Source organism: Crassostrea angulata, chromosome 2 (assembly GCF_025612915.1).
Source record: "Crassostrea angulata isolate pt1a10 chromosome 2, ASM2561291v2, whole genome shotgun sequence".
NCBI classification, from domain to species: domain Eukaryota; kingdom Metazoa; phylum Mollusca; class Bivalvia; order Ostreida; family Ostreidae; genus Magallana; species Magallana angulata.
In genome coordinates this window covers 16,617,156-16,643,066 of record NC_069112.1, presented here as the reverse complement: position 1 = coordinate 16,643,066, position 25,911 = coordinate 16,617,156, and the positions used below count along the sequence as shown (strand labels likewise).

At 33.1% G+C, this 25,911-nt stretch overlaps 1 protein-coding gene and 1 pseudogene across 1 annotated transcript in view; both read left to right on the top strand.

The window, feature by feature from the left end:
* Positions 1 to 16,326, top strand: part of LOC128173646 (uncharacterized) — a 21,162-nt gene extending 4,836 nt beyond the window's left edge. Inside the window, 8 exon segments of the mRNA XM_052839319.1 lie at positions 588 to 893; positions 1,563 to 1,847; positions 2,731 to 3,015; positions 3,524 to 3,559; positions 7,560 to 7,673; positions 7,849 to 8,061; positions 8,582 to 8,875; positions 9,193 to 16,326. Of these exon segments, the coding sequence (XP_052695279.1) occupies positions 588 to 893; positions 1,563 to 1,847; positions 2,731 to 3,015; positions 3,524 to 3,559; positions 7,560 to 7,673; positions 7,849 to 8,061; positions 8,582 to 8,875; positions 9,193 to 14,312 (6,653 nt within the window). The 3' untranslated portion in view covers positions 14,313 to 16,326.
* Positions 16,179 to 25,911, top strand: LOC128173965 (ankyrin-3-like; annotated as a pseudogene).

Below are 25,911 nucleotides of genomic sequence, written 5' to 3'. Positions count from 1 at the left end.
CTATAATGTATGGTATATACTTTCCATTTAATGATGCTTTATTATAGTACATAGTATACTTGTCAAACAAATAGGAACAGAGGATACATTTTTGGTTAACAATTAACAAAATGTGTTAAACTAACATTTTATTTTACCATAAAATAAATAATAAAATGAAAATTAATAAAGAGTTACGAATTTCGGATACATTTATTTTTTTTTAAGGGACTAAAAACACAAAATGTGTTTAAAACTAAAAATAGTATTAATAATAAATAAAAAGAAAGCTTTTATCCTTATATACATGAACATGTATTCAGATTTCTCGTTTTGATCGCTTAGCGTTTCGTTATTTTTAGAAAACATCCTTTATGTGTTTTTCTCAGGTCTACCATTTTCTCAATTATGAAACTGTTACTATTACAAACTCTTTGAAAAAATGAAATATAGTATAGCCAAATTGAGATGACCAGTAATATTTATATGAAACTATGCTACTCCTTAGATATTTTAATCTACATCATCATACATATATTGCACTTACTTTGGACTTTCATTTTCATCAATTTCAAATTTGCGTAAAATTTACCTTAATTATTTTTTAGACGTTCCTAGTGTTGATATTGAAGTTAATCCAACGGTTTATTTTGGATCTAAAGCAACCATTACAGCAGTAGTTTCATCAACTCCACCACCAGAGCAAGTTATATGGCAGAAAAGCAAGGATGAAAATAATTTTTACTGCATAGACATCACAAAACCGAACTATTATGGAAGTAATGACATTCCTTTTAAACCGTTACTTGTAATTCTAAAGGCAACTTTCGATGACAAGCTGAATTATCGTCTTCTGGTTAGAAATAAAATAGGAGAGAGTATCAGTGAAACTGTGCACCTCAACGTTACAGGAAGTAAGATTCTTTTTTTGCATAGTTGCATAGTTAAATTGGCAGTGCAAATATGTAATTTGTTACATACATGGTACATAAATTGGTGTATCGGTCAAGTATACACCGTATTGCAAATGCGTATATAGAAACAATTTAATTCTGGTTGTAACACGCTTTCTGATTGGCTAAAAAATTATTTTATATCGTATAAAGGATGTTGCCTACGTCATAGTAAGACTAACGTCAAAAACGTATCAATACGCCTGACGTAACGTTTGAATTTTGTACAATTTTACGTCATTTTAAAGGTCAAATGACCGTTTTTATCTACAATGAAGAGTAAAAAAATTAAATTATAAGCAATGAATTCAATATTTATTAGTTTTATACGGTATAAAATGGTTTAAAACAGTTTACGCTCTCTTATAAACCGCTTCGCGGTTTATAAAGCGTAAACTGCCCCAAACCATTTTATATCGTATAAAACAAAAAAATGAATTCATTCCTTAAATTAATGCCTATAGAAGACAAATACCTTATTTTATAATGCAAAGGTAACACAAAAAGTCAATCGATATGTGTTTTGTTTTACAAAGATAAACTTTTTGAATAAAAAAATCTGTTGTTTATGATACTTATGCTTATGTCATTGCATGATATTTATCAGACTAAAACAATTTATCAATCTAGGTCCTCCCAACATAACAACAAGTCAAGAAACAAACATAAAATGCAAACGTTTAAAATTGATTGGAAACGTTTCTCTTTATGACAACTCTCCTGATATTCTGGAAGTGTTTTGGACAAAGAATGGAGAGAAGATAGATGCTCGAGGAAGTGGTGGGAGATTATCAGAGGTAACCATTGACAATCCATCCCTGATCATCAGAGATGTCAACGTTGAAGATGCTGGCAATTACCAACTCACTGCCGTCAACGCTGTCGGATCAACTACCAGTGACATCATTGTTCTTGGTATTTATCTACATTCAGTCTTGGGGATATGCTAAATGTAATTGTAATGTATGGCAATGCATGTTTTCAAAGAAATGCTAGTAATATGTAATGCCACAAATTAGCAGCAAAAGTTCTGGTAATGCATTACTTTACAAAATCTAGTGTTATGCTGGCATTAAATGACATTGCTTTGCATTACTATGCTTAATGATGCATGTTCACTTTAAAAAAATGTGATGAATAAATGAATAACTGGAATTTGATGAAAATTATTTTAAAGAAGAAAGAAATAGATTTGAAGATAAAAATGTTTTTTGTTCTATTAAGTAAAAAAGATTTCAAAAAATCATTTTTAAATTGTTAATATTACTAGATATAATGACACAATTTAAAAATATTGAATTGTAAGAGTGTTGTTATTAAGAGTTTGTAATCATAAGGATATATTAAGTGCAATAATAGAAAACATACATGAATCTTGTATTTTCTATAGGGCCAAAGTTATAATGCATAGATGCATGGACAGTGCATTCATTTTGTTTTTAAAGTTGCATGTCTGTCCTCTTTTCTATTGGAACATAGCCAAGGGAAGGGGATTGGGGTGTTTAGCAATTTTTAAGACAATAAATTGTTTTTATACTTAAATTATCATGAGGGCGTAGTGTATTGTTGCCACATTCATTTTTGCAGTTTAAACTAATTAGATTAGATTTTTTTAAAGATAAAAATTGCCAAACAGTATCTTTGAACTTCGACTGCTCTTGTAGGACGTTTATTTTATGGCTTGGAAGATTTTCAAACCTGACAGGATGCAGTTTAAAGATAATTCCTTTGAAACTTTGATGATCATATAGTGCAACAGCAATCTTTTGTCTTCATTTTTTTCATGTTATTTTTAAAGATGTGCCAGGAGTATCTTTTGAAAACACGGAAAATAAGGAAGATGGTACCCAAAGGTACGTTGTGACAATTCAATCGGTTCCTTCGCCGCTCGTCGTAAAGTGGAGCTCAAAAGGCAAGAATAAGGATGTATATACACCAATTGATTGTAATGAAGAGGACTACAAGGGCACACTAAACACTATTCCCCATCCAGTGTTAGTTGTGAAGAAAAGTCATCTTGAAAATTACAACTACCAAATAGAAGTGACCAATTTCTTTGGATGTACTGTCAAACAGATATCAGGTCTGGTATTATAATGTTAGCTCGTATTGAAAATAAATGTATATTAAGAATTTTTTCTCACTGTATAATACATGCAGATGATAAATATTTAAATATACAATCGTAGGTAGGTAATAGATAAACTGTTTTAATAGTTTAATTTTTTCATAACATTTTTATTTTTCTGAACAATCATTTCAGACAATATTTAAAAAAAATCTAATAATAAGGTATGCATGTAATAATAGTCATAGTAATGCCAATTATGGTAAGATTTCTGGTTATGATAAGATTTGCTACAACTATTCATGGTGTTGTCAAACATATGTTATTTGTATATAAATTTATAAAGTATTGGAGAAAATTGCTTCCTATTCAAAGTTATATATCATATATAGGTGTCTTGCTCTATAATAAAAGGTTTATCATATAATAAGGGTTTACATATAGTTTAATTGGAAATTATGACAAATATTGCTTTTTTTTTACAGAATATAAAGTAGTTGTTTATTTTACTTACTATTCGTAGATAATCAACATCATCCGACAGAAAACGTAACAAAAGGTAAGGCATTGAATTTACAAGGTAGTTATTATCTGAAAATCGTTCATGGTCTGTGTTCCATCTGTCTGATAACTAATCGCAACAATATTTATGTCTCCCCTTTCAAATTGTTTTTGTCGACTTTCTTCTTCTTCTTCTTATTAAGGTCTTCCGTTTCCAACGGAAGACCTTATTGTTATTGCTTTGTTTCTTTTTCCCTATTTTAGGTCCTCCGTTTCCAACGGAAGACCTTATTGTTTTCGTTCGGTTTCTTTTTCCCTATTATTAAGGTCTTCCATTTCCAGCGGAAGACCTTATTGTTTACGTTCGGTTTCTTTTTCCCTATTATTATTATTTTTCTTTTTTTCTTACAAATTTTGTGCACGCGATTTCTCAGAAACGACTAGACCGATTTTCATGAAACTTTCAGATATAATAGATAGTGATCGGAACCTTATAGGTGGTTTTTTTATTATATTGATGAGGTCACTTCCGTTTTTTATTGACGTTTTAGCGATTTTAAGAGGGGTGGCTTGTTACTCTAACTTCTACTAAACTATAAAAGATATTGAGTTCAAGCTTTCAGGGATAGTAGACAAACGATTGTAGATTTGCAATTTTATTTTCATTTTGATCTGTCTTGAAAGGCGCCGAAGCTCGCCTGGACCCGAAAATTCAGTTTTAAAAAAAGTCGTATTTTTTTTTTTGGTTTTCTTTGTTTATCTCTTTTCTGAAAAATATTTTGTGAAGACATGTAAAGTTAAAAAGGTTTATATTTACAGGTCCTTTCATTTGATATCAGGAAAAAGGGGCTGGCCCCTAAAATAAGGGGACCAACGGGCTCTAAAGTCTTTTATCTATAACTCTTTACTGAGAGATATTTTTTGAAAGGTTATAGAAGCAAATGTGTTTATTTTACAGTTACGTATCAAAGTTATGTAATGATTTTATCATGTGTTACGTAATTAAGGGTTTTTAGGGGCCAAAAGTCAATAATTTTGATCACCCATATCTCAGAAAAGAAAAATATTTTTTAATGCAGTACAGAAGAAAAGTTGTTCAAAATGATGTTCTTAACAAAATGCAACCTCTCAGCCATTTCTCAATCGATTTTAATGATTTTTACAGGGATGATGTAATTGGTGAATGTCTCTTTTCATCTCACTTCCTGTCTGAAAATTCACTTCCGCTTCTGAATTATCTTCCTTTTTGATGTATTTTGGAACATGATATTGTCCACGCATCTTCTCAAAAACTGTTATATAATAGTTAGAGACTTGAAATTTATATGCAAGATAGAGTGGTTATGGTAGATTTGATTGCTTGATTTAGATTTCACCAGAAGTCATTATCCGTGAAGCTCGCCTGGACCTGAAAATGTTGAAGTTGATTTGGACAATTTCTGGGAAATTTTAGATTTGATCACGAATATCTTTATTCTCATAAATATTTTACTAACACATGTAGAGTATCAAATGTTTATCTATACAAGAACTTTCAACTGACACCAAGTAAAAGAGGTTGAACACTCATATTAGAGGCCAAGAGGGGTCTGAGGTCTTTTATCTATGCCTCTTTAATACAAAATATTTTGTAGTGCATTATAGAAGCAAAAATGTTTATCTTTGAGTTATTTATCTATACAAAATAAGATTTTTCTGTTGTGTTACATAATTAGGGGGTTAAAGGGGGTAGCAGTTCAATATTGTGATCATTTATATCTTAAAAAGGAGAAATATTTTGAAAAGCATTATAGAAGAGAAGATGCTCATAACAACGTTTGTAATAATATTTAACCAGCTAAGTTTCATTAAATGGATATAAGGAGATATAGAGTGGGCCCCTAAAACAATCTTTCCCAAATATCTCAAGAACGGTAACAAATTTGGAAACAGTTAATGAACAAAATATGTTGAGAATAAAAATACCTTTCATTTGATCTCAAGAAAAAGGGGCTGAACCCTCGAATTAAGGACCAAGAGGGGTCTACAGTTTTTTTTATCTATATCTCTTTCATAATAAATATTTTGTAATGTATTATAGAATCAAAAATGTTTATCTTTCATTTATTTAACTATACATGTTAAAAATTTATCTGACATGCTACATAATTAGGGCTTTTATGGGGCTAGAAGTCCAATATTTTGATCAGTTATATCTTAAAACGGAGATCTATTTTGAAAAGTATTTTAGAAGAGAATATGCTCACGTTCGTAATCATATTTAACCACCAAAGATATAGGGTAGGCCCCTAAAAAAAATCTTTCCTAAATATCCTTTGATACCAAAAAGGGACTTGTTCCTCAAACTAGGGGACAAGAGGGATTGCAATGTTTTCAATTAAAACTCTTATACATGTATCAGAAATAAAACAAGGGCGAGAAGTCCAATGCATTAATGATTTATTTGTTAAAAAAAGGATTTTTTTCTACTATTTCCTAATCATGTTTACCTGATAAATAGCAAAAAAAGGTCATACATGTATTTCAACTTCTAAAATTGGACGGAAGACCTCCTCGTTGCTCGCAACGAGATATTGTCTAGTTTTCCTTATTCTTCTTCATCAAAATTTGTACAGGCCGTAACTTAAATACCCTTTGACATTAAGACTTCAAACTTGGAACATAGGTAGATGGTATTGAGAAGGAGTGCACTCCACCAAAAGTTTTAACTTTGACCTTTTTTGTTCTTCTTTAACCTTACCAACATTTTTGACCTTGACCTAACAATTTTGTTTTAAGGTCAAATTAGAAAAAAAACTTCATTGTTCAACTCCTTAATATACTTTGACAGAAGGACTTCAAACTTTAAACAAAGAGCAATAATTATACACTTAGGTGTACTATTGATTTATATATGACCTTGACCATGTTTTACTCAAGGTCAAATTTAGAAAAAGATAATAAAATTTTATCTGGGTCTGGGTAACATATAGCTGACATCATTCTTTTTCAATTGTTAAATTTGCCCCATATTACAATCCTTGGGGAGAAGGGGAGACATGTTTTTTTTTGTAAAATAACAATACCCACTAGTTTACATTAAATTTACTTTGCACAAAAGATTCCACTAGCTTGCGATGCTTTGCACAAAAGATTCCACTAGCTGGCAATGAAAAATACTACATATTTAATAATAATAAGGTTCAAGAAGCTCTTCATGTTATATCAGTTTAGTTTATTGAAGAATACATTTTAAACATTATATAAACTGTTTAACAGGTCATAATTTTTCCTGACTGTAACAGAAAACAATAATAATCCTCATCATTTCAATTACCCATTTTACAGCAGCGTTGAAGAGCCAGTTAAAATAGAATAATTTGAACGGACAAATAAGATATTAAATCAGACGAATTATGACTTAGCTATTTGTTCGGACAAATAATTATGTTATTTGTTCGGAAAAAATACGATTTGTTCAGACGAATTAGGATTTGTTTGGACGTATTAGAATTTATACGGACGAATACCAAATAGTAATTCATCCATATAAATAACTTCGTCTAAAAAATATGTTCATGTAATTTGTCCAAGCGAATCATTATTCGTCCGAACCAATCGTAATTCGTCAAAACAAATAACTTATTTGTCCAAACAAATGAGATTTATTTTTTTTATCTGGTCCTTCCAAACCGTCGTATTATTTACACATTTCTCTAAAATAACTATTAACAATTTCTTTGTTTTAATAATAGACCTTAAACTGCTACTCAAATGGATTTTTATGTTAAAAATACTTGAAAGTAGAGAGATACTGAACGTTACTGTAACCTTCAGAGGGAGATATAGGGGCAAATGGAATTATATTTATATATACATTCATTAAATTATTTTCAGTCTGTCAAACTATAGATGATGATTAATTTATAGGTAAATGTTTACAATACTACCTCATGCTGGGAATGTTTCTTCAAATGAACAAGGAATCTGAATTTAGTCGAACAAGTGGCAGTTGAACAACTCCCAGTTGTTTCGCTTCGTTGAGTATTCATCAAAAAACGTCTGTATTTGTTTTGTAGAAAACAAAGTATACAAAGACCGGGACGCAGGAATTAAATTTGCTAAGCTCAGTTATTATTTAGCAAAACATTTCCCGCATCAGAAATTCCAAAGTCTCAAATTAATTTTACTGGGTAAGTATTCTAAGTTATTATAATTATTATTAATCATAATTAAAATAGTCACGTGCATACATATCCAGTTACTGTTTGCAAATGATAAATTATATGGAGTCAAAGTTGCATTATTATTTTTGAAAAACAAGACACATATAAAATGTTTACTGTACTAATTGTTTATATGTTGTAGCTTCTGAGAAAGTCAAGAACGTATCAGCCCTAAAGTCAGCAAGCTGTGCATCAGAATGCTTTACTATTCTTCATGAGGAAAACCTCTTCAGTCAAAAGGATGTCATTTTTATGCAGTTCCTTTGCAAAAAGACGGAATGTGAAGAACTGTATTCACAATGCATTAAATTTGCATTAACCAATAAGGCATTGTGCTACTTTGAAAAACCTCCGGGTATGCTTTGATTAAGAATGAAATGTTCATAGAAATTATTCACGGATATAGCTGAATTTAACTTCGCACTGTTATAATATTACTGATGCAAAGAACTAAAGAATAATCTTTTTGTGTCCAATTACAAGTACAAAAGTAGAGTTTTTCTTAATTATAGTTTGACAATTAATGTGTCAAATTTAAGAAGGTAAACAATGAATTAAGTAAAATAATTCATTTCATGTTCAAATATTCTTTGAAAATTCTAAGACTTTAGCATTTCATAGTACATTTATACGAGTTTGTATTGTAATCAAATTAATTAATACTTGTTAATTTAGTATATTTTATCAAAACGTCGTTAAATAATATGACGAATTCCCGAGTAGATCAACGGGGTCCATAAAACATCGTCATATCCGATTTTTACTGTTAGGTGTAGTATTAAGTATATTAGCTTAAGTATATTATGCAATTGCACTATATTGACTATCAAATAATGATTGATAATAAATCACATTTATATTTATATTGAATTCAGACAATGGACACACACACGTACAGTTCCACGTACAAGGAAACCTCGATGATTACACCAAAGAACAGATAGAGCACATTGTTGAAGCTGTTGCTGACATAGTGGACTGTAAGACACAGGACATTTCCGTAAATGGTGTTAAACCTTCAAACAGCTTTTTCCTTGTCCTGTCGTTAAAGAAAGTTTACACCTGGAAACTGTCAAAATTGAATGAGCAAGACTGTCACAGACTGACAAATTTAAACATTGATTTTTTTATTGTTGACTTTAAGACCATTTTCTTACAGAGTGTAAAAGGTAAATCATATTTTTTTTTTTGTCCACTGTTCAATTTCCATTATGAAGCTCTATAAATTAAGATGTCTAATTTAAACATTTTGTTGTCTGTAAAGTATATTAACGCTCATTTTTGATCTTTAAATAACGTAAAAAAGTAATATTAGCCAATTCTTAGGTAAGTTATTTTAAACGTTTTCGATCTTTTGAACAAGGTGTCACTGTACAATTTTTATAAGATAAAGGAGCTAATATTATTCTATGTGACACAAACAAAGAAAGTCTTCTCCATTATGTCAGTCAATAGGAACTTAAAAGCACTGTACATCTTTTATTAGATAGAGGAGCAGACATTAATTCATGTGACAAATACAATGAAACTCCTCTACATAAAGCCAGTGAATCGGGACATGAAAGAACTGTACAGATTTTATTAGATAAAGGAGCAGATATTAATTTATGTGACGACGAAAAGAAACAAATTTCTCTGCATAAAGCCAGTGGAAAAGGACGTGAAAGCACCGTACAACTTTTATTAAATAGAGGAGCAGATATTAATTTATGTGACACAAACAAAGAAACTCCTCTGCATAAAGCCAGTAAATTGGGACAAGATAGGACCGTACAATTTTTATTACATAGAGGAGCAGATATTAATTCATGTGACGAAAAGAAACAAACTCCTCTGCATAGAGCCAGTAGAGAGGGACGTGAAAGCACCGTTAAACTTTTATTACATAGAGGAGCAGATATTAATTTATGTGACACAAACAAAGAAACTCCTCTGCATAAAGCCAGTAAATTTGGACTTGATAGCACCGTACAATTTTTATTAGATAGAGGAGCAGATATTAATTCATGTGACGAAATGAAACAAACTCCTCTGCATAGAGCCAGTAGAGAGGGACGTGAAAGCACCGTACAACTTTTATTACATAGAGGAGCAGATATTAATTTATGTGACACAAACAAAGAAACTCCTCTGCATAAAGCCAGTAAATTGGGACGTGATAGGACCGTACAATTTTTATTAGATAGAGGAGCAGATATTAATTCATGTGACGAAAAGAAACAAACTCCTCTGTATCAAGCCAGTACAGAGGGACATGAAAGCACCGTTCAGCTTTTATTAGATAGAGGAGCAGATATCAATTCATGTGACGAAAAGAAACAAACTCCTCTACATAAAGCCAGTGAATCGGGACGTGGAAGCACCGTTCAACTTTTATTAGATAGAGGAGCAGATATTAATTTATGTGACACAAACAAAGAAACTCCTCTGCATAAAGCCAGTAAATTTGGACGTGATAGCACCGTACAACTTTTATTAGATAAAGGAGCAGATATTAATTCATGTGACGAAAAGAAACAAACTCCTCTGCATAAAGCCAGTAGAGAGGGACGTGAAAGCACCGTACAACTTTTATTAGATAGAGGAGCAGATATTAATTTATGTGACACAAACAAAGAAACTCCTCTGCATAAAGCCAGTAAATTGCGACGTGATAGGACCGTACAATTTTTATTACATAGAGGAGCAGATATTAATTCATGTGACGAAAAGAAACAAACTCCTCTGCATAGAGCCAGTAGAGGGGGACGTGAAAGCACCGTTAAACTTTTATTACATAGAGGAGCAGATATTAATTTATGTGACACAAACAAAAAAACTCCTCTGCATAAAGCCAGTAAATTTGGATGTGATAGCACCGTACAATTTTTATTAGATAGAGGAGCAGATATTAATTCATGTGACGAAAAGAAACAAAATCCTCTGCATAGAGCCAGTAGAGAGGGACGTGAAAGCACCGTTAAACTTTTATTAGATAGAGGAGCAGATATTAATTTATGTGACACAAACAAAGAAACTCCTCTGCATAAAGCCAGTACATTTGGACGAGATAGCACCGTACAATTTTTATTAGATAGAGGAGCTGATATTAATTCATGTGACGAAAAGAAACAAACTCCTCTGCATAAAGCCAGTAGAGAGGGACGTAAAAGCACCGTTCAGCTTTTATTAGATAGAGGAGCAGATATTAATTCATGTGACGAAAAGAAACAAACTCCTCTACATAAAGCCAGTGAATTGGGACATGAAAGCACCATTCAACTTTTATTACATAGAGGAGCAGATATCAATTCATGTGACGAAAAGAAACAAACTCCTCTACATAAAGCCTGTGAATGGGGACATGATAGCATCGTTCAACTTTTATTAGATAAAGGAGCAGATATTAATTCATGTGACGAAAAGAAACAAACTCCTCTGCATAAAGCCAGTAGAGAGGGACGTGAAAGCACCGTTCAACTTTTATTACATAGAGGAGCAGATATCAATTCATGTGACGAAAAGAAACAAACTCCTCTGTATAAAGCCAGTAGAAAGGGACGTGAAAGCACCGTTCAACTTTTATTAGATACGGGAGCAGATATTAATTCATGTGACATAAACAACGAAGCTCCTCTACATAAAGCCTGTGAATGGGGACATGATAGCACCGTTCGACTTTTATTAGATAAAGGAGCAGATATTAATGTATGTGACACAAACAAAGAAACTCCTCTGCATAAAGCCAGTAAATTAGGACGTGATAGGACCGTACAATTTTTATTAGATAGAGGAGCAGATATTAATTCATGTGACGAAAAGAAACAAACTCCTCTGCATAAAGCCAGTACAGAGGGACATGAAAGCACCGTTCAACTTTTATTACATAGAGGAGCAGATATCAATTCATGTGACGAAAAGAAACAAACTCCTCTACATAAAGTCAGTGAATCGGGACGTGAAAGCACCGTTCAACTTTTATTAGATAGAGGAGCAGATATTTATTCATGTGACATAAACAAAGAAACTCCTCTACATAAAGCCTGTAAATGGGGACATGATAGCACCGTTCAACTTTTATTAGATAGAGGAGCAGATATTAATTCATGTGACGAAAAGAAACAAACTCCTCTGCATAAAGCCAGTAGAGAGGGACGTGAGAGTACCGTTCAACTTTTATTACATAGAGGAGCAGATATTAATTCATGTGACGAAAAGAAACAAACTCCTCTGTATAAAGCCAGTAGAAAGGGACGTGAAAGCACCGTTCAACTTTTATTAGATAGAGGAGCAGATATTAATTCATGTGACATAAACAAAGAAACTCCTCTACATAAAGCCTGTAAATGGGGACATGATAGCACCGTTCAACTTTTATTAGATAAAGGAGCAGATATTAATGTATGTGACACAAACAAAGAAACTCCTCTGCATAAAGCCAGTAAATTGGGACGTGAAAGGACCGTACAATTTTTATTAGATAGAGGAGCAGATATTAATTCATGTGACGAAAAGAAACAAACTCCTCTGCATAAAGCCAGTACAGAGGGACATGAAAGCACCGTTCAACTTTTATTAGATACAGGAGCAGATATTAATTCATGTGACGAAAAGAAACAAACTCCTCTACATAAAGCCAGTGAATCGGGACGTGAAAGCACCGTTCAACTTTTATTACATAGAGGAGCAGATATTAATTTATGTGACACAAACAAAGAAACTCCTCTGCATAAAGCCAGTACATTTGGACGTGATAGCACCGTACAATTTTTATTAGATAAAGGAGCAGATATTAATTCATGTGACGAAAAGAAACAAACTCCTCTGTATAAAGCCAGTAGAAAGGGACGTGAAAGCACCGTTCAACTTTTATTACATAGAGGAGCAGATATTAATTCATGTGACGAAAAGAAACAAACTCCTCTGCATAAAGCCAGTACAGAGGGACATGAAAGCACCGTTCAACTTTTATTACATAGAGGAGCAGATATCAATTCATGTGACGAAAAGAAACAAACTCCTCTACATAAAGCCAGTGAATCGGGACGTGAAAGCACCGTTCAACTTTTATTAGATAGAGGAGCAGATATTAATTCATGTGACGAAAAGAAACAAACTCCTCTGCATAAAGCCAGTAGAGAGGGACATGAAAGCACCGTTCAACTTTTATTATATAGAGGAGCAGATATCAATTCATGTGACGAAAAGAAACAAACTCCTCTACATAAAGCCAGTGAATCGGGACATAAAAGAAGTGTACAGATTCGTTTGTTAAAAAGAGGAGCAGATATTAATCTATGTGGCGGAATCAAACAAACTCCTCTGCATAAACCCAGTGGAATGGTACGTGACAGCACCGTACAACTTTTATTAGATAGAGGAGCAGATATTAATTCATGTGACATAAACAAAGAAACTCCTCTACATAAAGCCTGTGAATGGGGACATGATAGCACCGTTCAACTTTTATTAGATAGAGGAGCAGATATTAATTCGTGTGACGAAAAGAAACAAACTCCTCTGCATAAAGCCAGTAGAAAGGGACGTGAAAGCACCGTTCAACTTTTATTACATAGAGGAGCAGATATTAATTCATGTTACGAAAAGAAACAAACTCCTCTGTATAAAGCCAGTAGAAAGGGACGTGAAAGCACTGTTCAACTTTTATTACATAAAGGAGCAGATATTAATTCATGTGACGAAAAGAAACAAACTCCTCTGCATCAAGCCAGTACAGAGGGACATGAAAGCACCGTTCAACTTTTATTACATAGAGGAGCAGATATCAATTCATGTGACGAAAAGAAACAAACTCCTCTACATAAAGCCAGTGAATCGGGACGTGAAAGCACCGTTCAACTTTTATTACATAGAGGAGCAGATATTAATTAATGTGACGAAAAGAAACAAACTCCTCTGCATAAAGCCAGTAGAGAGGGACATGAAAGCACCGTTCAACTTTTATTAGATAGAGGAGCAGATATCAATTCATGTGACGAAAAGAAACAAACTCCTCTGCATAAAGCCAGTAGAGAGGGTCATGAAAGCACCGTTCAACTTTTATTAGATAGAGGAGCAGATATCAATTTATGTGACGAAAAGAAACACACTCCTCTGTATAAAGCCAGTAGAAAGGGACGTATAAGCACCGTACAACGTTTATTACATAGAGGAGCAGATATTTATTTATGTGACGAAAAGAAACAAACTCCTCTGCATAAACCCAGTGGAATGGTACGTGACAGCACCGTACAACTTTTATTAGATAGAGGAGCAGATATTAATTCATGTGACATAAACAAAGAAACTCCTCTACATAAAGCCTGTGAATTGGGACATGATAGCACCGTTCAACTTTTATTAGATAAAGGAGCAGATATTAATGTATGTGACGAAAAGAAACAAACTCCTCTGCATAAAGCCAATAGAAAGGGACGTGCACGCACCGTACGACTTTTATTGGATAGAGGAGCAGATATTAATTCATGTGAGAAATACAATGAAACTCCTCTACATAAAGCCAGAAGAAAGGGACATAAAAGAACTGCACAGATCTTATTAGATAAAGGAGCAGATACATTCACTTCAAGCATATTTTTTTTAAACATACACCATAGCATAGCATAGCATTGAAATCTCATAGCATAGCATTGGATTCTCATAGCATAGCATTGGAATCTCATAGAATTGCATTCGTCATATCATACCATAGCATACCATAGATTAGCATACAACATTATTTTAACTCGGTTTTAAATGTTTCTATTTGAAAAAATAAATGTTTACATGATAGATTTGTGGTAAACTTTGGCTTCTTATTATTTCACTTCGAAATGTGTGGAACTCTTCTGTGTATGGAGGCGTTTTTGTTCAAATCTCATAGCATACCATACTATAGCATTGCATACAATATCATTAAGCCCTTCATTTCAATTTCTCATAGCATAGCACACAAATCTCATAGCATACCATACAAAACTCATAGCATATAATTAAAATCGCATACCATAGCATAGCATTAAATTGTAAAAGATATGCATGAAATGACTGTATTAATTCATGTGACAAATACAATGAAACTCCTTTACATAAAGCCAGTGAATTGGGACACGAAAGAACGGTACAGATTTTTTATTAGATAAAGGAGCAGATATTAATTTATGTGACAAAAACAAACACACTCCTCTGCATAAAGCCAGTGGAAAGGTACGTGACAGCACCGTACAACTTTTATTAGATAGAGGAGCAGATATTAATTCATGTGACACAAACAAAGAAACTCCTCTGCATTAAGCCAGTAGAAAAATGTACGTGGCAGCACCGTGCAACTTTTATTAGATAGAAGAGCAGATATTAATTCATGTGACGAAAAGAAACAAACTCCTCTGTATAAAGCCAATAGAAAGGGACGTGAAAGCACCGTTCAACTTTTATTACATAGAGGAGCAGATATTAATTTATGTGACGAAAAGAAACAAACTCCTCTGCATAAAGCCAGTAGAGAGGGACATGAAAGCATCGTACAACTTTTATAACATAGAGGAGCAGATATTAATTTATGTGACACAAACAAAGAAACTCCTCTGCATAAAGCCAGTAAATTGGGACGTGATAGCACTGTACAATTTTTATTAGATAGAGGAGCAGATATTAATTCATGTGACGAAAAGAAACAAACTCCTCTGCATAAAGCCAGGAGAAAGGGACGTATAAGCACCGTGCAACTTTTATTAGATAGAGGAGCAGATATTAATTCATGTGACGAAAAGAAACAAACTCCTCTGCATAAAGCCAGTAGAAAGGGACGTATAAGCACCGTTCAACTTTTATTAGATAGAGGAGCAGATATTAATTCATGTGACGAAAAGAAACACACTCCTCTGTATAAAGCCAGTAGAAAGGGACGTATAAGCACCGTACAACGTTTATTACATAGAGGAGCAGATATTTATTTATGTGACGAAAAGAAACAAACTCCTCTGCATAAAGCCAGTAGAAAGGGACGTATAAGCACCGTGCAACTTTTATTAGATAGAGGAGCAGATATTAATTCATGTGACGAAAAGAAACAAACTCCTCTGCATAAAGCCAGTAGAAAGGGACGTATAAGCACCGTGCAACTTTTATTAGATAGAGGAGCAGATATTAATTCATGTGACGAAAAGAAACAAACTCCTCTGCATAAAGCCAGTAGAAAGGGACGTATAAGCACCGTTCAACTTTTATTAGATAGAGGAGCAGATATTAATTCATGTGACGAAAAGAAACAAACTCCTCTACATAAAGCCAGTGAATCGGGACATAAAAGAACTGTACAGATTTTATTAGATAGAGGAGCAGATATTAATTCATGTGACAAATACAATGAAACTCCTTTACGTAAAGCCAGTGAATCGGGACATAAAAGAACAGTACATATTTTCTTTATTAGAAAAAGGAGCAGATATTAATCTATGCGGAATCAAACAAACTCCTCTGCATAAACCCAGTGGAATGGTACGTGACAGCACCGTACATGTTTTATTAGATACAGGAGCAGATATTAATTCATGCAACACAAACAAAGAAACTCCTCTGCATAATGTCTGTGAATGGGGACATGATAGCACCGTTCAACTTTTATTAGATAAAGGGCAAATATTAATTTATGTGACGAAAAGAAACAAACTCTTCTGCATAAAGCCAGTAGAAAGGGACGTGAAAACACCGTTCTACTTTTATTGGATAGAGGAGCAGATATTAATTCATGTGACAAATACAATAAAACTCCTCTACATAAAGCCATTGAATCGGGACATAAAAGAACTGTACATATCTTATTAGATAAAGGAGCAGATACATGTATTAATTCATGTGACAAAAACAATGAAACTCCTCTACATAAAGCCAGTGAATCGGGACATAAAAGAACTGTACATATCTTATTAGATAAAGGAGCAGATACATGTATTAATTCATGTGACAAAAACAATGAAACTCCTCTACATAAAGCCAGTGAATTGGGACACGAAAGAACAAAAAAACCTCCTCTACATAAAGTCTGTGAATGGGGACATGATAGCACCGTTCAACTTTTAATAGATAAAGGAGCAGATATTAATTTATGTGACGAAAAGAAACAAACTCCTTTGCATAAAGCCAGTAGAAAGGGACGTGAAAGCACCGTACAACTTTTATTACATAGAGGAGCAGATATTTATTCATGTGACACAAACAAAGAAACTCCTCTACATAAAGCCAGTGAATCGGGACATAAAAGAACTGTACAGATTTTATTAGGTAAAGGAGCAGATATTAATTCATGTGACAAATACAATGCTTACCGATGCTGAGATGTTTTAGAAAACTTTTCCGTTATTTTCTATTAGAATTGAGCTATTTTAACCCAAATACAAAGTTATCTCTCTGTGTTTGACCAAATCATTTATATTTAATGAAAATATACATAGATGTTTACATTATTTAAAAAATAACCTTTAATTAGGCAAGTTTCAACAATGACTTTTAGTTAGGCGGTTAGACAATGCTATCGTTCGCATTGCCTAGAGGTGCATTTGATTGAACGACACGAGGACTTCGGGTTGCCATAGTTGTCAATAAAACACATATTTCACGACACTAGTGTTAAACACGTGTTACAAATGTGTTCTACTTTTAGTGAGAGCACAATAGTTTCAATATGTTAGAAAACGATGAGCGATTGTGAGTTGTGAGTTTTACGTATGAAAATTTAAATTTTTTTGTTCATTTATCTTATATATCACTCACAGAGTAGAAATTACTTAAACTTTTATATAAGTGATATTTTTACAGATTTAAAATAGAATTAAAGATAAACGGTGAAAAAATTAAAGCATTTATTCAGCTAAACCTGGATTGGTGGGATTGTTAAACTCTACAGGTAAAACGCGAAAATGGTTTTTTTTTTTTAGTTTTTCTTTTTAATTAATTCATAGTTACTCATTTAATATTTAATCATTGAGATCTTTAATTTATTTTGAAATAATTTTCAGATCGGGGTAAGGAAAGGGATTCTTTTTAGTTCTGAATAACAGGGAAATTTTAAACATATTTGTACAGAATGAATGTTTTAAACAAAGGAGATTAAACTTGTAATGGTAAGTACTCTAAAAGTATGTGAATTTATGTAAATCGAAGACAATTAGCCTTGGATCAGCTAAGAGGAGAAAACTTATTCACCATTTTTAACACTAGAGCAACATTTGTCATTTTATTCACATTCATAAAGTGTAGTCTTTGCGCATTCTCCAACATAACCCCAGAGTTACTTGAGTCAGTTCAACCAAACGCGCTATAGGTGCCAGTCAGTTCATGTACTTTAGTACTTTAGAGCAGTTAATTTGGAAGTTTCATATCAGCTGTGATCGAATAAACAGAATGAAATACCTCTTTTAGGTAGAAGCCCCATTGGCAACCCAATGCAACATTTTGCAAAATGTAGAAGAGTAGAGACGATTACAGCTTTTTGTTTGAATTCTACTTTGTCGACTCAAAATGAAGAAAGAGTATTAGAAACTGATGGGGATAACAAAGGCAAAATTATTCTGGATCAAGACAGCTTACTGGAAAAAAGGTATTTGAATTTCTAGAAAATGTTATTTAAAAAGGACTCATTCAACAATAATGAAACAAAAACAAAATATATTGGAAGTGATATCCGTGTTCTTTAAAATATTCTAAAAAGCATAAACATTTTGCAGAGGCAATTCAAAGAGAGATAAGAAATCTCAGGTTTGTATTGGTATAGACCAGCCTCAAGACAAACCCGTTACAAGCAGTGATGAACAACATCCTGACACAGAGTCCTATTTAAAGTCGCCGTTAACATCACCTTATGCGGGCAGTAGGATTGATTCTGCTGAAGTTGAAATTCCTTACAAAGGTGATGACAAAAACCCACCAGTGAAAAAATCACATGTTCTTGAAAACTCATGAATGGTCAGTGATCAAATGAGACTCTTAAAAAAAAGATCAATGATTTTCAATGTAATGACACTCCGTAAACGACGTTCGTTACCTACTGCACATGACCATTTTTATCAAACATCTCCTCAGATTGTTTCAGGACACTCTATCGGTAAGAGCCCAATGTACCCAAACATTGACAGCTGTGCACAGTCAATAAAAGAAAGACAATTACCTGAGTGCAGTACACGGGACTTCAATACAAAATCTTGTTCCGCTAAGAATTGAATTCATCAGGAGAGCTTGAAAGACAACAGAAGTCCTCATCAGTACAAGCCTACCCAGGGTGTCGGCATACATGTCTTGAACCGGATTACAAATTTGAACTAGGTGAAAGAGAAAAAGCGGAGACGAAAAAACACTTAGAGGCATTTGGACTTGACAAAATAACTCCACCAATAAGGTATTCTTATTCGAAATAAGTACTTAAAAACAGTACAAAAAGCAGAACATTATAATAAGTAAATATTGAACCGATTTGTACAGGAAATATTTTCTCTAAAAGTTATGAAAGTATGCCTTTATTTTAGGAATGCTTTTTTGCAGACACAAACAATTTGTTAGACGAGAAGGTCAAATAGGTATTAGTATATATACCAGCCTCAAGACAAACCCTTTACGAGCTGTGATGAACAACATCCTAACACAGAGTCCTATTTAAAGTCGCAATCACCAGTGCCCTTTGGGGGAAGCAGTGTGGATTCTGCCGAAGATGGAAGTCTTAACAACCGTGAAGACAAAATCCCTATATAGGTAAAACCATGCATTTATAACATCACAGTGATCGACAGTGATCAAATAAGACTCCTTGAACAAGAACTTTAACATTTTTAATCTAATTCAAATAATGTTTCGCATCCTTTTTACAACAGTGACGACAAAACCCATTAGTAAAAAAATATATTCATAAAACCTCAGATTTAAACAGTGACCAAAGGGATTACCAAATGGAGGATACACATAATAAATCTGGTTAATATTTCAGCATTCGGGGAGAGGGTATAAACCTATAATAATTAAATAAAGACAAACCTCTAGTTTTCTCCTCATTATTGTTCTCATTCTTAAAGTCTTTTAGGCCAACATCGACAGTCTTAATATTCAAAGAGAAGTGAACATTGAAAAAGTGCAAGCCCTGTCTGGGGTTGTACAAAAAGAACCCAAATATGACGTTTTTTGTTACATAGGAACAGGGGCTTCTTATAGTAAAATAATATCGAACAATATCCGAATCTTAGAAAAATTAGAAAGTATATACACAAGCTTTGGAAAAGTAAAAATAAACAATTTTTTAGAGAGCTATTGATCGTCTGGGGGCAGGTAGCAATCTTTTAAGAAAATCCTGTTGTTAATCAATGTGAGGTAAGAATAAGTCAAAAACACCTGTAGTCCGTCCCAAATTATTGCTTTAATCACAAATTATCCCTTTTCAATCCTTAATGTTTACAGGAACGAAAACAGATTTCTTACGAAGATTGATAACGGTAATTTTTTTTCTTTTTTTCCATTCGGAAGAACTCGGGACACCTTGTGCAATTTTTCAACGTTATCATCCGGACTTATAAATGGGTGTTGCATTGCAAAATCCCCGTATACTTTATATTTTGGAATGTTTATTGAAACCTGAAGCGGTATAGGGGACGTTTCAAAACAGATAATCTGGACATTTTTCATATTAGTGGATGAACGTAGTTTGAATACAAAGGTATAAATTATTATCAAAATATCAAGCGAAAAGTAGTGGAAGAACACCTCGGGACATAGTATATTTATATTCTTTACATACAGAGAGGATAGATCAGCTGATGTGTTAAGCTCGACCCATTGTTTGTTGTTTTAAGGACCGTATTTGCGTGTGCAATAAACATCTTATTCCAGAGAAATATTAAAGTAGAGAATAAAAGCTGTCTTCAGAGTGTTAAAAGTTTGGAATCCGAAAGGCTAGGATCTAGATATTTTGATAATACAATTATTTAATATAAATGACACTGTGCCTCCCCCCTTTTTCAAGTATAAGGATATTTTAAAATTTGCGAAGCTAATGTTTTCCCTTTATTTTTTTGGTTCATTTCTGAAGATATTACACACAATGTACATTATTAAAATATGCCTGCCCCTTCCACTTTCAATGCTACGTGCATTTAATACTTCTAAATCACAGTATTCATTTTAAATGTACGGAACTTCCATGATTAGAGATGGTTATTGTTTTTTACATGCATGTTACTTTGAACACGAAAATATTTTGATTGGGGCATGGGAAGGGGAAAAAACCCCACAAACACCCTATTTACAAATGTGTAAATGGAGAGCGAAAAAGAAAACTATAAAACAAATGCTTGTTACGTAAATATTGACTCGAAAGTAAAAATATAATATATTGTAATTAGATTTTACATGCTATTTTGTTTTGCTCGTGATGTGACTTCAGAGTGCACCTACGACAGAATGGAAAGTGTCGTCTTCGAGCAAAAAGACGCTGGGACATTGGACAGGATGGCGGATCTGACGGTGGTTGTTTAATTGGTTTTCTGTGAACTGCCTCTGAACTCGTGATCTCTCAGTGCGCATATCATCAAACTGTCCTAAGTAATCGTACCAATCATTTCCGTCAGCTGAATCTATGTTCGATATTGATTTAATCTATGTTTTTTATGTGTAATCTAATAAATGTATAAAAGTTGATAATTGTTTTGACTGGTGTTCTTTGTAAGTATGTCCCTATTTTAAGATATGGGGTTTCCTTACAGTAAACGTTTGACGCACATTAAACACGTTAACACTTGTTGTCTTTATGTACTCGATCAATAAGAGGTCTAAACCTTCGTATGTCATATGTTTAGACATTATTTTTCTATGGGATCGACGAAAAGATTTCCCAGGAAAAATATAATTAGCCCATCATTTTGGTATCTTTTTTAATCTGTTTTAATTGTCCTTGACCATTGACTTATCATTGTCATTCTAGCAATACATATAAAACATCCCATAACTTGATAATGGATAATTGGATATGAAGTCATAATAGATGCCCAGCCTTTATTTACGGTTTAAGTAATACTTCAAGGGAAAAATATAATTACGTTTTACTCATATTTGCATCTTTAAGTTAACAACTAAGAGTATGTACGAAGAATTTTCTTAAAACATCTGGCTTATGGTTGTGAACATGCGTCCCAAAAGCGCTCATCAGACGCTGTGTTTGATGTCATCACGTGTAGATGGTGTCCCCGATGATCTATTGAAGATTGATATCAGGTACGTAGAATTGATACACAGTGTTTATAATGGATCAGATATTAAATTAAGTAATTTTCACAGCAAAATGTGCCACATATGTTTCACATACGTTAAACATGTGTGATACGTATGTGACACCACGTACGTTTAACGTGATTTAAGTACCACGTGTGTTTAAAGTATGTTAATGAACATATGTGAAACGTATGTTACACGTGTATTAAACATACGTGATACATGCCATACGTTTAACGTATGTGGATCCAACGTACGTTTTTCATATGAATTACATACGTATCATATGTATATTGCTTAAAATTAAATTACTAGAATATTCTAAACTTTTCAGTTTATACTTGATATACTTCATCTTGGTGCTTGAATCACCTTAATTGATTACTAAGTAACTTTTAATCTTTAACAGTTAATCTTTGGAAATATTCATTTTCCATTTCTAGTACTTGTTAATCTAAAATTAGAGTTAAAGAAAAAGACAGTTTCAAGATAAAAAATGAATTTAATTCCTTCAAAAGATTACATTTAGATTTATTTGGATGTCATTCTTCTGTGCTTTAGTAGTTTCTGAAAAAGAAAACAAAGAACTTAACATTTAATTTTATTTTATGATAAAGTTAAATTTGCAAATGCCTCAGTTGCTTTTTTATTCAACAATATTGTTAAAGAATAACAGGATTCATTTACATTTTATTGCAAATACAACATGGAAAAAACTTACAATTGTTAATACTTTTGTCTTGTATTTGCAAGGTCTCAGAGAGAGAGAGAGAGAGAGAGAGAGAGAGAGAGAGAGAGAGAGAGAGAGAGAGAGAGAGAGAGAATTACAAGTATTAATTTCACAAAATAAATTTTTGCTTCGTTTTTATTCATCCTGAAATCTGTCCAACTCCATACTCATGTTTTCCCATGACAATGCTTGTTTGAACTTCTTTCTAAAATACTAATACAAACTTAAATACATACAATCATCAGAGTTTTTTAAACACAACATGATAAAAAATATAATTTATACATGTAAGCGGAAAACAATGTATACAGGTAAATATTTTTTGATGCCAATAAACTTGAATCAATTGGGTAAAATAATATTATTTTAAAGTACACTTACACATAGTTTCACATAGTCCCAAAAAAGGTGTGTTTGTGTAGGGGGCAAGACCTTGATAGTTCACTTTTTGTTTGTAAATTTATTTAAGAAAAATCTTTGCTGCAACAAACAAAAATGGGGGGGGGGGGGGGGAGGGAGCTGGATATATGCCTGTATTAATCCTTATCTATATTGAATTACCTTAATCTGTCACAAAATTAGCAACCACATTGCAACTGTCTTTGAACTCGAGAAGAACTTTTAGATCTTTTAACGTAGCTCGCGGGTTTGCTGACGTCACAATAGGATTCGGCGTACAGAGTTGACCGTCATAGCAAACTCATACATTGCTTTTGAAAATAACAAATGATCTTAAAAACATAAAATGAAATATTTTAAAAAGCTAAATTGCACTTTATACAAACATTTATAATTATCAAGTGCGAAAAATTTAAAGATGTGACATACATTGTCGCATTTAGTTCTATAAGGTATGAGTGTGCGTTGGAACTACATGTATTTAATCTGATTTATGTTTAGACAAGTACATTGTAAAAAAAAAATGAACCGTATGCATTAACTTTGGTCGTTCTGTATACTCAAATACCGATATAACTATTAGAATTATTTTGGCTTTAGCTAGTTATCGTATACGATTACAAACTTATTAATATGCCAATAGTTGTATGGTAATTGTTTTTGCAATGAATGCATGCTTGACTGATTGAGTTTCATGAAAAGAAAAGTAGCCAAGTTTCCTCTCTTCAAAACCTTACATTAATTGCATGTGTGCATTCGAAAACATTCATTATAATTTTGATTGGATTTGCATGTTCTAATATGTGTTAATCGGCTATTCTGGCCAACCAGCGCATTTTCATTTTTTGATTCTTGAACGAAAGAAATTGATGACGTCGGGCTAACGTCGTGATGAAAATATAAGATTTTGTGAAATCTTTTAAATCTTTAAAGTTGTTTTGCGAAAAACTGGCCGAGAACAAATATTGATTTTTTTTTATGAATTGATTCAAAATTATCTCTTCTGTTACTGTGTTGAGTAAAATTAAGTTCGTCTAGATCGTTTAAAAGTTTGAAGCATAGTTTTAAAATGCGGTTTTCGACTAAGATATGGATTTTACTATATATTTCATTGAAATGGCGTTGCATTATTTTATCAGCGACACTGTGTTTGAATCACGATTACATTATTACTACGCAGAAGAATCTCAAATAATTTTTTTAAATAAAACCCTGAAACCTATGGATCACGTGGACAAATTTTCAAGGTAGGTTTTCTCACAAGCAGGTAAACCCTCGAGCTACCTTAACATTTTAAAACATCTATAGGACAGCCCCAATTATATCCCAAGAGATGACGTAGCTACTCCAAAAGTTGTAAGAGGAGTTCTGGGAACTATACTTCTTTTTTGCAAAAAAAAAAACCGTCATTTTTTGTTGCCCACTGATCCCCTTAAAAAAATTTTCTGGAACCTGATCACAGATCAAAATGACGCCCCCCCCCAATCATATTCTAGAAGATCATTTGGCTACTGCAAAAACGTTTTTGAAAACATTTTTTTGGTAAAAAAAAACCCGTCATTTTTCAGCCATTAAATGACCCCCAGGACAAAATTGAAATATCCGAAACGTTATTGCGCATTTATAGGATACCCTAAAACATATTCCAAGAGATGATTTGTCTGCTGTTGAAAATGTAGGAGGAGTTCGAGGAAGAAGGTTTTTTATGAAGTAAAAAAACATTTTTTATACCAATTATTTGACCCCCAGGACTACCGGAGAATTTTTGAAACATTTTTACAAAGCAACACCCCAAATCAAACTTCAGGAGCTTCAGTTTGCTGGTTTATAAGGCTTATAAGATGTTAGAGCAGTTTGAGAAAGTACAACGTCACAGATGGAAGGACGGACGGAACAGAGTAACAACAATATACCCGAACTTTCTTTAGAAAGTGCGGGTATAATTATTATCTAATAATTGAGTAGTGATATTTGTACATATCACATAAATACATATTTATTTATAAACTATGGGCTATTGCTTTAGATTGTGTATCGACTGTATTAATTTGTAAATATATAACATAATGTGATATCTATTGAGTGATAGATCATCCAGTTTCAATATATTTATTTTGAGGAACTGTACTCCCTTAAACATTAGACTAGTCCCGGAGAAAAGTCTATTTAATGTGTCTATGAATTATATGTATTACTTTATCAAGTTCATGAAATTAAGTGTATTAAAATCATTTTTCAGAAACTTTGTCAAGTTAAGGTATGAATCTTTGGTCTTTTTGATCAGGAATTAAGCTATGTTGCCAACATGGAGTGCCCATACGCGGATTTCAAATTCCAAGGAACTTTCCTATCGAAGGTGAAATTCTAACTCGCTGGGAAGAGCGACATGTTCAAAAGTGGGTATGCCCTCATCATGTGCTGGTCCACAGGGCAGAGGATGTTAGAAATAAAGAGCCACTTTCCATATAGAATTATCTTATCTATAAGGGGACAAACCCTACCATCTTGGAGGCAACTATTGCCAAGGCAACCAGCTAGATAGTTATTGCCACTATTTTTATTTGCCACCACTGCATTCTTCCTAGGCCTTCGACATTAGATGCTGTGTTTTCCTCGATGGTGAATGCTGCTCCTTCAACTGTGGAGAATGTTCACCTAGTGAATGATACTTCCTCATTGGCAGAGCCGTCTTCTTGCTCATTGGTGGAGTTGTATTCTCGCTCGTTGTTGGAGCATTGCCTTTCAATGGAATTCACAACAGTAGCAACACATACTGACCACATCCAGAAAATATCCTTTTATGATTCTCTACAGAAACCCCAGTCTAGACATTATCATGCAGACTTACTTGGATGA